The 12,747-nt window shown below is 38.9% G+C and overlaps 1 protein-coding gene and 1 long non-coding RNA gene across 2 annotated transcripts; both read left to right on the forward strand.

Annotated features, from left to right (window-relative positions):
- The first annotated feature begins 1,271 nt into the window (after window positions 1-1,271).
- On the forward strand, window positions 1,272-4,531 carry LOC135461809 (uncharacterized). Its single transcript, XM_064739052.1, has 3 exons — window positions 1,272-1,545; window positions 2,508-2,663; window positions 4,001-4,531. The coding sequence occupies exons 1-3, from the start codon at window positions 1,488-1,490 to the stop codon at window positions 4,258-4,260; spliced, it is 474 nt and encodes a 157-aa protein (XP_064595122.1). The 5' UTR covers window positions 1,272-1,487; the 3' UTR covers window positions 4,261-4,531.
- Window positions 4,532-4,660: 129 nt separating this feature from the next.
- On the forward strand, window positions 4,661-11,728 carry LOC135473947 (uncharacterized). Its single transcript, XR_010444607.1, has 4 exons — window positions 4,661-7,477; window positions 7,799-7,947; window positions 8,401-8,550; window positions 10,582-11,728. It is a non-coding gene; the product is annotated as an uncharacterized LOC135473947 (long non-coding RNA).
- The last annotated feature ends 1,019 nt before the right edge of the window (window positions 11,729-12,747 follow it).

A 12,747-nucleotide genomic window follows, 5' to 3' on the forward strand; every position in this document is an offset into this window, starting at 1 on the left:
TTCATATTTGTGCGCCAACTTGAATGTTGCCGCTTTCTATGATTCATATTTTTTGACAAAATACAATTTACCACAAAGCTGAGTATAATTCGACTATAGTGAATTATATTCACGTCAGCATCTTTGCATGACGTCACATTTGCATTTTTGTGTTCCTTTATCTTCCTTTTTCACAACGCCAAGGTGTTATTGTTTATATTATTGGGAATGGACCGCTGTGGCCCGGTTAAAGCGCTTACCTTTCCATCTCTAGAATCCATGAGACGTGTTCTATTCCGATCTCGGACTGGAATTTTCTTGATTGCCCTTCCTCCATTGTTCCTGGGGCTTTGGTGGGAAAATTTGCAAGTAATTCGCTGAAAGTCAGTGGTTTACACCCGGTACTCCGGTTTTCTGGCCGTCGTATTATATAAGTGAAAAATTTTTGAAAATAGAGTTAAACAAAAATCACACCAATAAACAAACATTTATAAAATATAAGAACGGTAAATTGTGATTTACAATATATAGCTCAGATTATATGATTTATACAGTATGTTGCTTACATTATATGATTTATACAATATATAGCTCAGATTATATGATTTATACAGTATGTTGCATACATTATATGATTTATACAATATATAGCTCAGATTATATGGTTTATACGCCTAATTAGGCATTATGTGCGCACAAAAGACCACAGATTTTGACTCCTCAAGAAAAGAATTATTTCTGTCTTGAGGACAATAGAAAACAAAAAAATGTATTATGCTTAAAGAAAGTTCTTAGATAGCAAAATTAAATATAAAGGAATGCAAAGGCAGCTAACTGGAATGGAGACGTCATTAATTTGGAAAACAAACAGTCAATCAACAAACGAAAGTTTTGCAATAATAGCAAAGTGCACCAATATCATAGTTTCATACCATCACACTGAGAACTGACGAGGCTGTATCATGTTATACAAGACAAGTTCGTCATTATTTACTGACAATCAAAAGCACAGGCGAGACAGGCATAAGCTATTCAGTCGTAGCCATTTAATACTGGCTATGTACACACGTTCAAAACGTTTCAGTATATACAGTGTACTGCTACAGTCATACTGAAATTCAGCTATAACGGCCTACCCCTACCACCGCTGTGAAAGAACACAACGGGTATAAATACCGTCACGGACCTTTCTTTTGTCCGCGAACTCAGACCGGTTTAAAATGAAAAGAACGAACTGAATAAAAGAGAGTGGAGCATGTCCCACCTTCCATGCATAACAGCATGTGTTTGCGAGGGCTTAATACACAGTAAGGTGTGGCTGTCGTGGAGACTGCCCACTTGGGCTGGATCCGCATGTTGTGGTGTATTACTTTATACAGTTGTGACTATCTTACGATCACTAGTCACATATCCTATACCTGTCAAGATCGGAGTAGGATGAGATAATCAGCGAGTTTCGTAACAACTGGCGAGAACCTGTACACAAGGGCGGCCCCACTTTCACTATCATGGCCTCGGCGGCTGCTCTACAAAGCGTTACCATTCTCACACTAGTAACCATTGCCCGTAAGTATGGCGTTTACTTTTGTTTCCAGTCAAGTAGGTAAGTAAGTAGGTATGTATGTATATAATTATGTATGTGTATGTGTGTGTGTTGAATAAGGCCATACTCAAAGATATTTTATTTTATGAGTAGCAGAGATGTAGGATAAGGCCCTAATCAATAGTTTTACTTTATCAGTAACATATAAGTTGGATGAAGTTGTACTCAAGAATATTTTACTTTATGAGTAGCAGAAATGTTGGATAAGGCCCTAATTAGTATTGTTACTTTATAAGTACGGGACCGGTAGATCCAGGATCAATCCTTGGTCGAGTCACACTAAGACTTTAAAAGAGGAAGTTGTAACTTCCTCGCTTGGCGTTCAGCATGAAGGGGATAGTGCAACGACTGGTTGACCCGTATCAGTATAATGCTCGGGCGGGCGGCTTACTTGCCTTCGTAAGTCGTCTCAGTGATGCAGCACTAAATAAAAGAGCGGTGGAAATCCGTCCTGCAACAAGGAGGCACATTACACGTGCATGCACCCTAATGATTCCTTCGTCGTCATATGACTTGAAAAATTGTTGAGTACGACGTTAAACCCCAAGCACTCACTCACTCACTCACTTTATAAGTAACATATATACTGGATGAAGTTGTACTCAAGAATATTTTACTTTATAAGTAACAGAAATGTTGGATAAAGCCGTACTCAAATATGTTTTACTTTATGAGTAACAGAAATATTGGATAAGGCCGTGCTCAAGAGTATTTTGCTTTATGAGTAGCAGGACTGGTGGATAAGGCCGTGCTCAAGAATATTTTGCTTTATGAGTAGCAGGACTGGTGGATAAGGGCGTACTCAAGAATATTTTACTTTATGAGTAGCAGGACTGGTGGATAAGGGCGTACTCAAGATATTTTTACTTTATGAGTAGCAGGACTGATGGATAAGGGTGTACTCAAGAACATGTTTTATTTGCAGTGTGTCGTCAGAAATGTTATAGCTGTGCGTTTAACAACCACGCGACAGAGAAGCGAGGAATTGAGTGCGTGCACAGTCCTCAGAATGCCTCCGTTGAGTGGGCGGTGCGTTGTCCAGACCCCTATGACTGCTATTACACAACCACAGTGGATATAGGTAAACCACTAAACTGTTCAGATCCCTGTGTGTGCTATTACACAACCACAGTGGATATAGGTAAACCTCTAAACTGTCCAGATCCCTGTGTGTGGCTATTACACAACACACAGCTATACACCAGGTTTCATTCCACCATAATGCTGGCCGCCGTCGTATAACACCAACCAAATAAATAAATATGCACAGGTATACCACCGCGTTGTCCAGACCCAACTGACTGCTATTACACAACCACAACAAATACAGGTAAACCGGTGCGTTGTTCAGACCCTTTGACTACCAATATACCACCGCAGTACACACAGGTAAATTACTGCGCTGGCCAAGCCCTAGCGACTGCTATTACACAACCACAGTGAAAACACTGCTCAGGCTTAAGGGATTACTACTTCACAAGGACAGTGTATACAGAAAAAGCATTGCACATGTCAGACACAGGAGATGACAGTAGAGTAGCTTCTGGTATAGTAGTTCCTTTTGTCCGACCTTTTTCATAAAAACGTTTGTAAACTGAATTTGAAACCTTAATTTAAGCAGCATATACCTGGTAACCCAACAACTTCTCTACTAACTAACTAACTAACTAGCTAACAAGGGAAATTTGAAACGTTGTCCCTCAGTTTTGATATTGTTGTCTGGTGCCAAAGAATTGTACATGCATCAAGTTCTTATTATACAGATGTACAAATCTTTGTACATATGTAAGAAAGATTTCTATGTTACGTAAGGTTTCTACATATGTCCAAATAAAGCCAAGCTTTAGATATATGTACAAATATTTGTACATATGTAGAATAAGAGTTGGGCGCATGTGAGAGACAATTTTTTCAATCTTCGCTTGTTAGTTAGTTAGTTAGTTGTTAGTTGTTAGAAGCTGTCTGGTTGTCCAGTATAGGCTGATTAAATTAAGTTTTAAATTTTATTTTAACTGGTTAAACTCCAGTTACAAACGTGTTTTAAAAAACGTCGGACGAAAGAAACTACCATACCATATATACTCTCTACTGTAGCTGTTGTTCTTTATAGATTGCGCTAGCGCAGCGTAATGACCGAGGAGTCTCTCACCAATGCGGTCGCTGTGAGTTCAAGTCCAGGTCATGCTGGCTTCCTCTCCGGCCGTACGTGGGAAGGTCTGCAGCAACCTGCGGATGGTCGTGGGTTTCCGCCGGGCTCTGCCAGGTTTTCACCCACCATAATGCTGGCCGCCGTCGTATAAGTGAAATATTCTTGAGTACGGCGTAAAACACCAATCAAATAAATAAACAAATCTTTATAGATTGATTGACTAATAAAATCAGTGATTATCAATGAATATCTTTTTCTTCCTCTACCAGGTGCTATGCAGTTGTTGTCGATCAATAGAGGCTGTGGTAACATCGGCCCCACCAGTTGTAACATAGTCGGGCTGCGTGAGATGTGTATCTATTCCTGCTCTACTGATCTGTGCAATGGTGGACTTAGCGGGGTGCTGGTGGAGACAGGAGACCCGAACAGCGCGAGACAACACGTCAGCTACTTCAGTCATCTGACGTCATCCGCCATTGCTTTGCTCATTGGTCTGCTTATAATGAACCCGTATCATGGTCAGTTGTAGGTGACCCAGTGGCCAGATACATACAAACAATCAACAGCACTTGCAAATGCTTACGCAAGATTAGAAAATAAACGCTGTTGTGAGATGTTTTACATGACACGTGGACGAAGTGAAGGAATAAGCTGCAATATTCTCCATTTTGAGCTGATATCAGCTATGCTAATGTTTGGTTGTGATTTAGAGGGAGACACAATAATGTTAATTTCGTCAGTATACACGAGGAAGGGGAATGCATGCGGCAATAGAAATTAACATGCATGCGCAAATGACATCGATGATATATATATATATATAAAATGGACGTTTTTCTTATATATATATATATATATATATATATATATATATATATATATATATATATATATATATATATATATATATATAAGAAAAACGTCCATTTTCTACATTGTTGTATTCCTGCAGTTTCGAACTCGCTCTATTAAGGGATACGACGTATTTAAGGAGAGTAAAACTATATAATTATATACAGTACTTGACAGCAATGGTCTAGTAAAAACAGAAAACCAGCAGCGGTAAGAACTGACTTGAATTTACTACTTTGGGCTTAACACGATGGAGAGATCAAACTAATAATATAGGGAAATATCCTTGGTGTACAGCTGTATATGTACAATATGAACAAAGAGGCTGTACCAGAATTTTGGCAAAAACCGACCAGTGCAACTCCAATGGAATTTTGCTATAGTTTTAGAATACTCCCAATAAAATATCACGTCTCCATGCGTTGCCTTTTAAAATCGCTTATATAGTTACTTTTCCAAACTTTAAAATCATTTCAACACTATAAACAGTACAGGTCTGAGTCTGATATTTACTGAAAGAAAACAATTTGAGCTTTCTTGGTCGATTTATTAGCGGAGATGGGTTTTATCCCAGTAATCCCCGGTATAGCTTCTTTAAGAACGGGGATTTCCATAGGATAATGTATAGACATACCTTTTACTCGCTGCTTAGGGCTCCTTACGTAATTTGGCAAGTTATTCCAACCTCCCCCCCCCTCCCACTACCCACATACAATTACTGTTACAACCAGTGGACGTGTCGGCCGTCCAACTCCACCCAGAAAGTAACCATCCTGCTGAAGGCATTTTCCTGTGCTCACATATCCCCTCAACCCTCACATGAAATCCACAGCGGGATTTATCCGTATTTGTGCTATCCTGATGTTTGCTCAGCGCGTTCAGGCCGTCTGTGTCATTTGGAAGGTCAAACAACAAACTTTGTTAGACAGAGGCTCTCAAAGGTACCCCGTTCGCAAAAAGATGCTTTCAGGAGCACTGTTTTTTTTTAGGTTTCTTTAAATCACGTAGTATACGGTAGACATATATAGCCATCCTTGATACTGTGATTGTGTCCGTTAGCGACCAGATCAATGAGCACATTTACTTTAAAATTTAACATGACACAAGTAGCAAGGAGTGTATATGTGAAAGTGAAATGTAACGTAACTCCATGAGAGTGAAAGTGAAGTATAAAGTAACTGTCTGAGAGTGAAAGTGAAATATAAAGTAACTCCATGGGAGTGAAAGTGAAATATTTATTTATTTATTTGATTGGTGTTTTACACCGTACTCAAGAATATTTCACTTATACGACGGCGGCCAGCATTATGGTGGGAGGAAATCGGGCGGAGCCGGGAAAACCCATGACTATCCGCAGGTTGCTGGCAGACCTTCCCACGTACGGCCGGAAAGTGAAATATAAAATAACTCCATGAGAGTGAAAGTGAAATATAACGTAACTACATGGGAATGAAAGTGAAATATAAAGTAACTCCATGAGAGTGAAAGTGAAGCATAAAGTAACTCCATGGGAGTGAAAGTGAAATATAAATAACTCCATGAGAATTAAAGTGAAATATAGAGTAACTTCATGAGAGTGTTTATTTATTTATTTCTTTGGTGTTTTACGCCGTACTCAAGAATATTTCACTTATACGACGGCGGCCAGCATTATGGTGGCAGAGCCTAAAGGATACCCACGACCATCCGCAGGGTGTTGACATGAGAGTGTAATCTTTTCCTCTGTGATGCAACATATCTCCTCTAAACAAACGTTTTATTGTGATGAAAGCGCTGTGATGATTTTACGAGCATATGTGCTATAAGTGGCCACATGTTATAACAGTTGATCGTATGCGGATTTAAGGTTGTTAGATATCTGGCAATGGTCACCCCGGTTTCCTTTACCTAAAAACACTCTTGAGTGCAGCTTTAAACATAAATGAAACAAATAAATATACCGGTTTACAAATATGTGCCATTGTCAGACGCGTTGGTGCACACATGACCAGAATGTAATGAGATGGAGTATACAATTGTCATGCTCAGTGCTCTGATGGCCTTCCTGTCCTATCGTGTATATGAGTTACGCGACGTACTGGTTTACAAAAATCTGATTCAGTCTCCATAACAACTCCTGAACTCATCATCACGTTTGACAAAAAATCTTCACAAAACAAAGACAAAGATTACAATATTGTTTTCTTTAAAATTCCAAGCACAAAATGATATTGCATACAAACAGTTAAACTTTGAACTTAAAAAGGAAAATTCATTTACTATAAACTGGACGCTTTGAGTAGAATGATTTACCATCAGAAAATAAGAACGGCCTCATATAGTCAAGTACATGCCACTAAAGTGAGAGGGTCCATATGACTGGTAGCCCTGAGGAAACTGTCCCAACTTGTCAGTTACAAGTATCTGACAAAACCCCTGGCGTGAAGCCGCAGCTGAGCTAGCGAGAGAGCTGGACTGGATAACGAGACCTGATTTGTGATCTGTCAGTAGTGAGGAACTCCTTGGGCCATTATGGTAGCGAGGGCCAAATTTCCCTTTGTTCGTCTCTTTACCTCCATACACAATCCTTGATATTGCAAGTTATCTAAAATTCGGAGACAATTTACATAAAAAGATATCTGACTGACTAATATACTGATTGGCCGATTGATCTGTTTGTTAAAGGAGTGGTTTGTCGTAAGGACAATTTGACAAAATTGAAACATGAAATCTTAATCCAGCTAATCTGGAAGGTACAACTCATATGGAACAGCTTAGCCTATTTTCCTTCGACGTGTTTCAGCTGAAGTTATCTTTGAGGCCTACATTTGTCAGCAAAAACAAAAAACGCTTGGCCCCTCGAGAGCCCCGTGCTTTGAGGAGAATTCCGCTAACCCCAGCGTTCCTAATCACAGGTAAACAAAGCTTCCTTCACAATCGTTTTGTCAGACCTATTTATTTCCTCCTTCAGTTTTACGGCAGCCAACAAGCCTATATTCGCCCCACTGTATCTTCCTTAGGTGGGGGCACCTGGGAAAGTGTCGCGTACATTTACCTGGAGATCTGTGAACAGACAAGCGATAGGCGACAATATATATATATATTTCTAAAACTTTGGGAGAAGTGTGATGCGTCGTTACATCGCGCAGATCTGCGACGAAACATAGAGGAGCTGGAATTTGTTTCTTGAGGTGCTGATGAACGCATCAGTGGTTAAAGTTCCTCATTTCTTTCAGGATAATTGAGGGAGTTATTAACTGAAGACATTTACGAAGACTCTGGGAGTAGCTACTTGGTTGGATTATCTGTTCCTCTTTGAGGATGGTTTCCGTCAAATCGTGGGATGTTATTGTGGCAATATTGCTATTGATAACAACATTATCAGGTGAGCTGCTGTCATTTTAGTTCGTATTATGTGAAGGCACGATTTTGCTTTAATACTAGATGTCCGAACTGGAAACGTCGTCATCGACCTTTCACGTATCTATTTACAAGGCTAACGTTCTGTTGGAAGAAACAAACGTGAACGTTTTTATTTCATGGACATTTTTTGGTGAAAAATAAATTACAATCCAACATACAATAAAATTACGTTTCTTATTTATTATAATGCTCTAATAGTTGGTATTATTTAGGCTAAATTTAAAAATGAGGACGGCATCATCCTTGCATATCATCGGGATAAAGATGAGTGCTTTTTAATCGTTAGGTCACTTGAGATGTGTGTTCCGTCTCATTTCTGGATAGAAAATTTATATTATATTTAAACATAGTTTACATTCACATATATCATACCATCTGTTTTCAAAATTGAAATTCTTGACGGGTTTTCTTTCAGAATGTCGAGAGATGTGCTACACATGTAGTTACACGATCAACTCCCTAAAACAAGGCATCGAGTGTGTTCACGCGCCTAAAAACGTGACGATCGGACAGTGGGCAAGTCAGTGTCCGTATAAATGCCTCATTACCAGCGAGATTACCATCGGTAGGTGCGCCAATCTTTTGCTAATTTGCTAATAATTTCGTGAACCGTTTTAATTGTCTTGGTTTTTGGATTCCATCGTTTCATGTCGTTTCATTGTTCATGTAATACTGGATTTGCTAATGTAAATGGAGTGCCAGGAAAGTGGAGGGAAAGGGGTGCGTTGCATGACATGATTTAGGCCTAATTCAAAGCGTTTCTAGCGGAGTAAAACACAAATCAAGTAAATAAATAAATCAAGCCGACTGAGGGCCGAATGACCGAGTGGTTAGAGCGCGAGCAGAGAAAAATAACACAAGAACGTCTCTCCAACGTGGTTGCTGTGAGTTTAAATCCAGCCCATGCTGACTACATGCTGAGGGCCGAATGACCGAGTGGTTAGAGCGCGAGCAGAGAAAAATAACACAAGAACGTCTCTCCAACGTGGTTGCTGTGAGTTTAAATCCAGCCCATGCTGACTACATGTACTTCTCAAGCTGTGTGTGGGAAGGTCTTGCAGCATCCTGCGGATGGTCGTGGGCTTTCCCTGACCTCTCTCCAGTTTCCTTCCGTCATAATGCTGGCCGCCGTCATAGATATGAAATATTCTTGAGTACGGCGTAAAACAGCAATCAAATAAATGAATAAATCAATGAAACAATCAAGCGTAAGTCGCTTTCACTATTCGATTTGTCGTAGCGGCTCGTTATATATCAATAGCCGAATAAAAATGGGATAAGCTCAAGTTTCAATGTTCCTGAATCGTGCAGTTGGTACGACAATTCGTGTCATACGACCAATTCGCAACGTGTGAACGCAACTTTATTTTAAAGAATGAAACTGTCAATTTATAGTATAGATCCATCCCCATACCTGTAGCGTGTCATTAGTCTACCAATGATTTACCTCAGGCGAGCCTATGGGATAGTTGTGGAGCCCTCATAGGACATTTTCATCGGTTGGCGTGTTACCATTTCCACATGAGAACCGTACTCCGATACATTCTGCTTTGGCTTAGGCATTGTTTTTAAACATTCTGCAAAATGGAAATCTCTCTGTACACTCATTTTAACATGTGTGAAATGTTTACATGAGTTTGTGATCGGTGCATGTCAACATCATCCGCCAAGAAAATACCACGTGGTTTGTTTGATAAGAAAAGACCGACCGGTCGCCATGGAGGCAGAATCGTTTTGGCCTTGTGAAATCTTTTACAAAGATTTGTCCAAAACCCCACTTCCGAATCTATTTAGCGGCCAGCTGCAAGAAAATATTGTTGCGGAAAGAAGCAAACATTAGATTGGAAAAGAGTTAACTTCATCAAACAATGTTCAGTAAGTATTTAAACTAGACAAGTCGAGCACACGCCAGTGTTACGGTTTCTGTTGATCCCGCAAATCGCCATTACTGAAAGAACTGATGTTTTCAGGGTGCGGTCCACCATTAAAACGGAAATGAGTGATGTTCATTATGTATTCGGTGTGCAAAAAGTCATATTATTTTGCTAGGAAAATTGCACAGTATCCGTATTGCAGACACACAAAACGTGCCTCTCTAGAACTGTAGTTGGGGTGAAGAGTTCATTTGTGTTGGAGTTTGGATAGGGTGGGGTGTTGAAGAGTGCTGTCAAACTGTTTGGTCTCCACGATGTGGTTTCAGCCCTGGCAAAGTGATGTCAAGCCCTCATCATTCACTCCAACAGCCTGGCTCACAGTCATATTTCTCACCATCACAATTATCCTCCTCATCGTCATCATTCCACGTGTATAGGGATTTGGTATAAATCAAAATCATATATGTTATACACAGCGTCTTCCCGCAGCAAATATTTGATTTAGTTAACGGTGGACGATTTGGTGATCAACTTCCGCAGGTTTATCCCATTGTCTTTAATCCAGTAAATGTGTTCATCATGTAAAACTCTCTACATTATGTACTCATCATATTACCGTGGACATTCCATGTCTAAGCTGACATCCACCAACAACGCGCGTGGCATTCAGTTTATCATTAACTGCAAAGATGAAACTTTCGTTTTTTAACAAACTGTTTCAGAAACTATGGAGATTCGTTCGTTTAACCGGATGTGTGGTTTTGATAACGGAGAGGATCGATGTGAAGAACACGGCCCCTACGAGATTTGCTACCACACATGCGCGGAAGATTTCTGTAACGACGGCATTATGGGATTGCTCAAGGGAGTCATCGAGGACGCTGAAAATGGCGCTGAGAAAAACAGGAGTTATTTGTGGATAATGACTGTTTTAGTTTTGCTGCGTCTTTCCGTATGAACATTTTTGGAGATAATTTTACGCTTATCTATTTCGCGAAGGATGTTTGTTGTAAATATATTTTTAATTTTAATATATTTATTGTAACCGTGTCTGAAATTTGTAACTAATATAAACATTTACCCCATTCAGCGTTATTCATATCGATACTTAGTTTACATGGTGCTGGCGACATGTTTCATCATTTTTATTCATTAGGACAATGGTTTATATACTTGTCCATCAGTTTCGAACGCTAAAATTGCGGCTTACAATCGATACTTTAATTTTATAAAATTTGACTCCTTGAAAGCTTATAACACGAAATCTAAGTCTAATCTAATCTATCCTCAGTGAACATTCGCCGTCTGTGTTATCTTCTATAATCCATGAAGCTATATCTTTCCGCACACTTAATTTGACTTTATCAATCCAGGATATAATGAATTTGTGGCTAGTTGCTACGAACATAATTAGAATTCACATGAAGCAGCAGTTAATTAGCCTCTTAATCGCACGTATCACACAAACACTTACAGAGGATCATTTGTCATCACGACCTCGTGTTTACGGAGCGAGGCATTTTTACACAGATATCAATATGTACCCTTTACCTAAGTTTACTTTCATCTGGACTTGCTTTTTTGTCCTCCATGTGTAATAAAACAACATTGTGTGGGCATTGCATTGTGTCATCTTTTATTGTATCGATTAAAACCGTGCTGTATTGAATGCGGTGGAAAACATTGAATTTTCAAGCCTAAAATTATACATGTAATATGGGCAAGTGACTAAACCGGTCCTGATTATAACGTCGTGACGGCTGCTAGCTTCTCTGTCTAAGCCGTACATTATTTCATTTGAGGAAAAGATAACTCAAGGGTTTAACCTACATATTGTTAAACAAGAACATATAGTTTACTATTTGTGAAAAGCGGAATCTTCATATACTCAGTATGACACAGTATAATCAATTTTTTTTAAATAATAAAAATGTGTATAAAAGAGTCGTATGTAAATTGCCATATCTTAGTTGACATTTTGCTTGATAATTCACTTTGCCTCAAGTTTCAATCTTTCAGAAGATACACTCAAAAAATTAACCTGTTAATTTCAAGAGAATGTCTGTTGTCTGGAATGTGTTCTGTTATTATACTCTCACTGTATAACTATTCTGCTGTGCCATATTCAACATAATATCCTGTTAGTCTAATAGAATCTTTAGGTTGAATTAATAGAATATGTGTGTTATATTTAACAGAATAATCTGTTGCAATAGCAGAATACATTCTGACACTACTCAGATAACAGATTTTCTGTTTAAATCAACAGATTAATTTTTCGAGTGTAACTTGAGTCGACTATTTCCCATTTTGAGTATTTGGCCCCAACTCACTTGATTTACTCAATGCATTCGAAGACTGAAGGCCCATGTTCGGTAACTCTCAGACACAATGGCTGCTCTCAAACCTCGCAAGTATATAAAACTTTATAGCGTTAATCTGGCTAGTCACATTCATTTGTTTGTCATTATACACGAGGCCCTTATTTTATGCACAACTATTTTCGATTCACGCATTATCGTTACGATTGTTTTCTGTTCCCATTGTCTTGTTGATTATGAAATGAGAAAATGCTCGGAAGTCAACATCATGTCCATTTCCAACTCCGCTGAGGTCATCTTTTATTTTTCTTAGTTAATGCTTGGATATACTTCATTCACGTCTTGTGCAATATCTGATATTCGTAGTTTAACCACCCTTTCACCTGTTCTAGCTTTCAATTTTATAATTACTAATGCTTTTTTCTTCATTAATTTTCTGAACAGAAATGAACCATAAAATCATTTCAGGTCATTAGACCAAGATTAATTGAAGGTAGGGTCACATTGATTTTACAGGTAAGATCCATTGAGAAATTCCCCACCTATACTCTTTATGCCTGTTCCAAG

Source organism: Liolophura sinensis, chromosome 1, assembly GCF_032854445.1.
Source record: "Liolophura sinensis isolate JHLJ2023 chromosome 1, CUHK_Ljap_v2, whole genome shotgun sequence".
Lineage (NCBI taxonomy): Eukaryota > Metazoa > Mollusca > Polyplacophora > Chitonida > Chitonidae > Liolophura > Liolophura sinensis.

Bases quoted from the DNA above. Each gene is read 5' to 3' on its own strand.
- LOC135461809 (XM_064739052.1), top strand. From the start codon at position 1,488: ATGGCCTCGGCGGCTGCTCTACAAAGCGTTACCATTCTCACACTAGTA. The intron at 1,546-2,507 runs GTAAGTATGGCG...TTTTATTTGCAG, and splicing joins CACACTAGTAACCATTGCCC to TGTGTCGTCAGAAATGTTAT. The intron at 2,664-4,000 runs GTAAACCACTAA...TTCCTCTACCAG, and splicing joins CACAACCACAGTGGATATAG to GTGCTATGCAGTTGTTGTCG.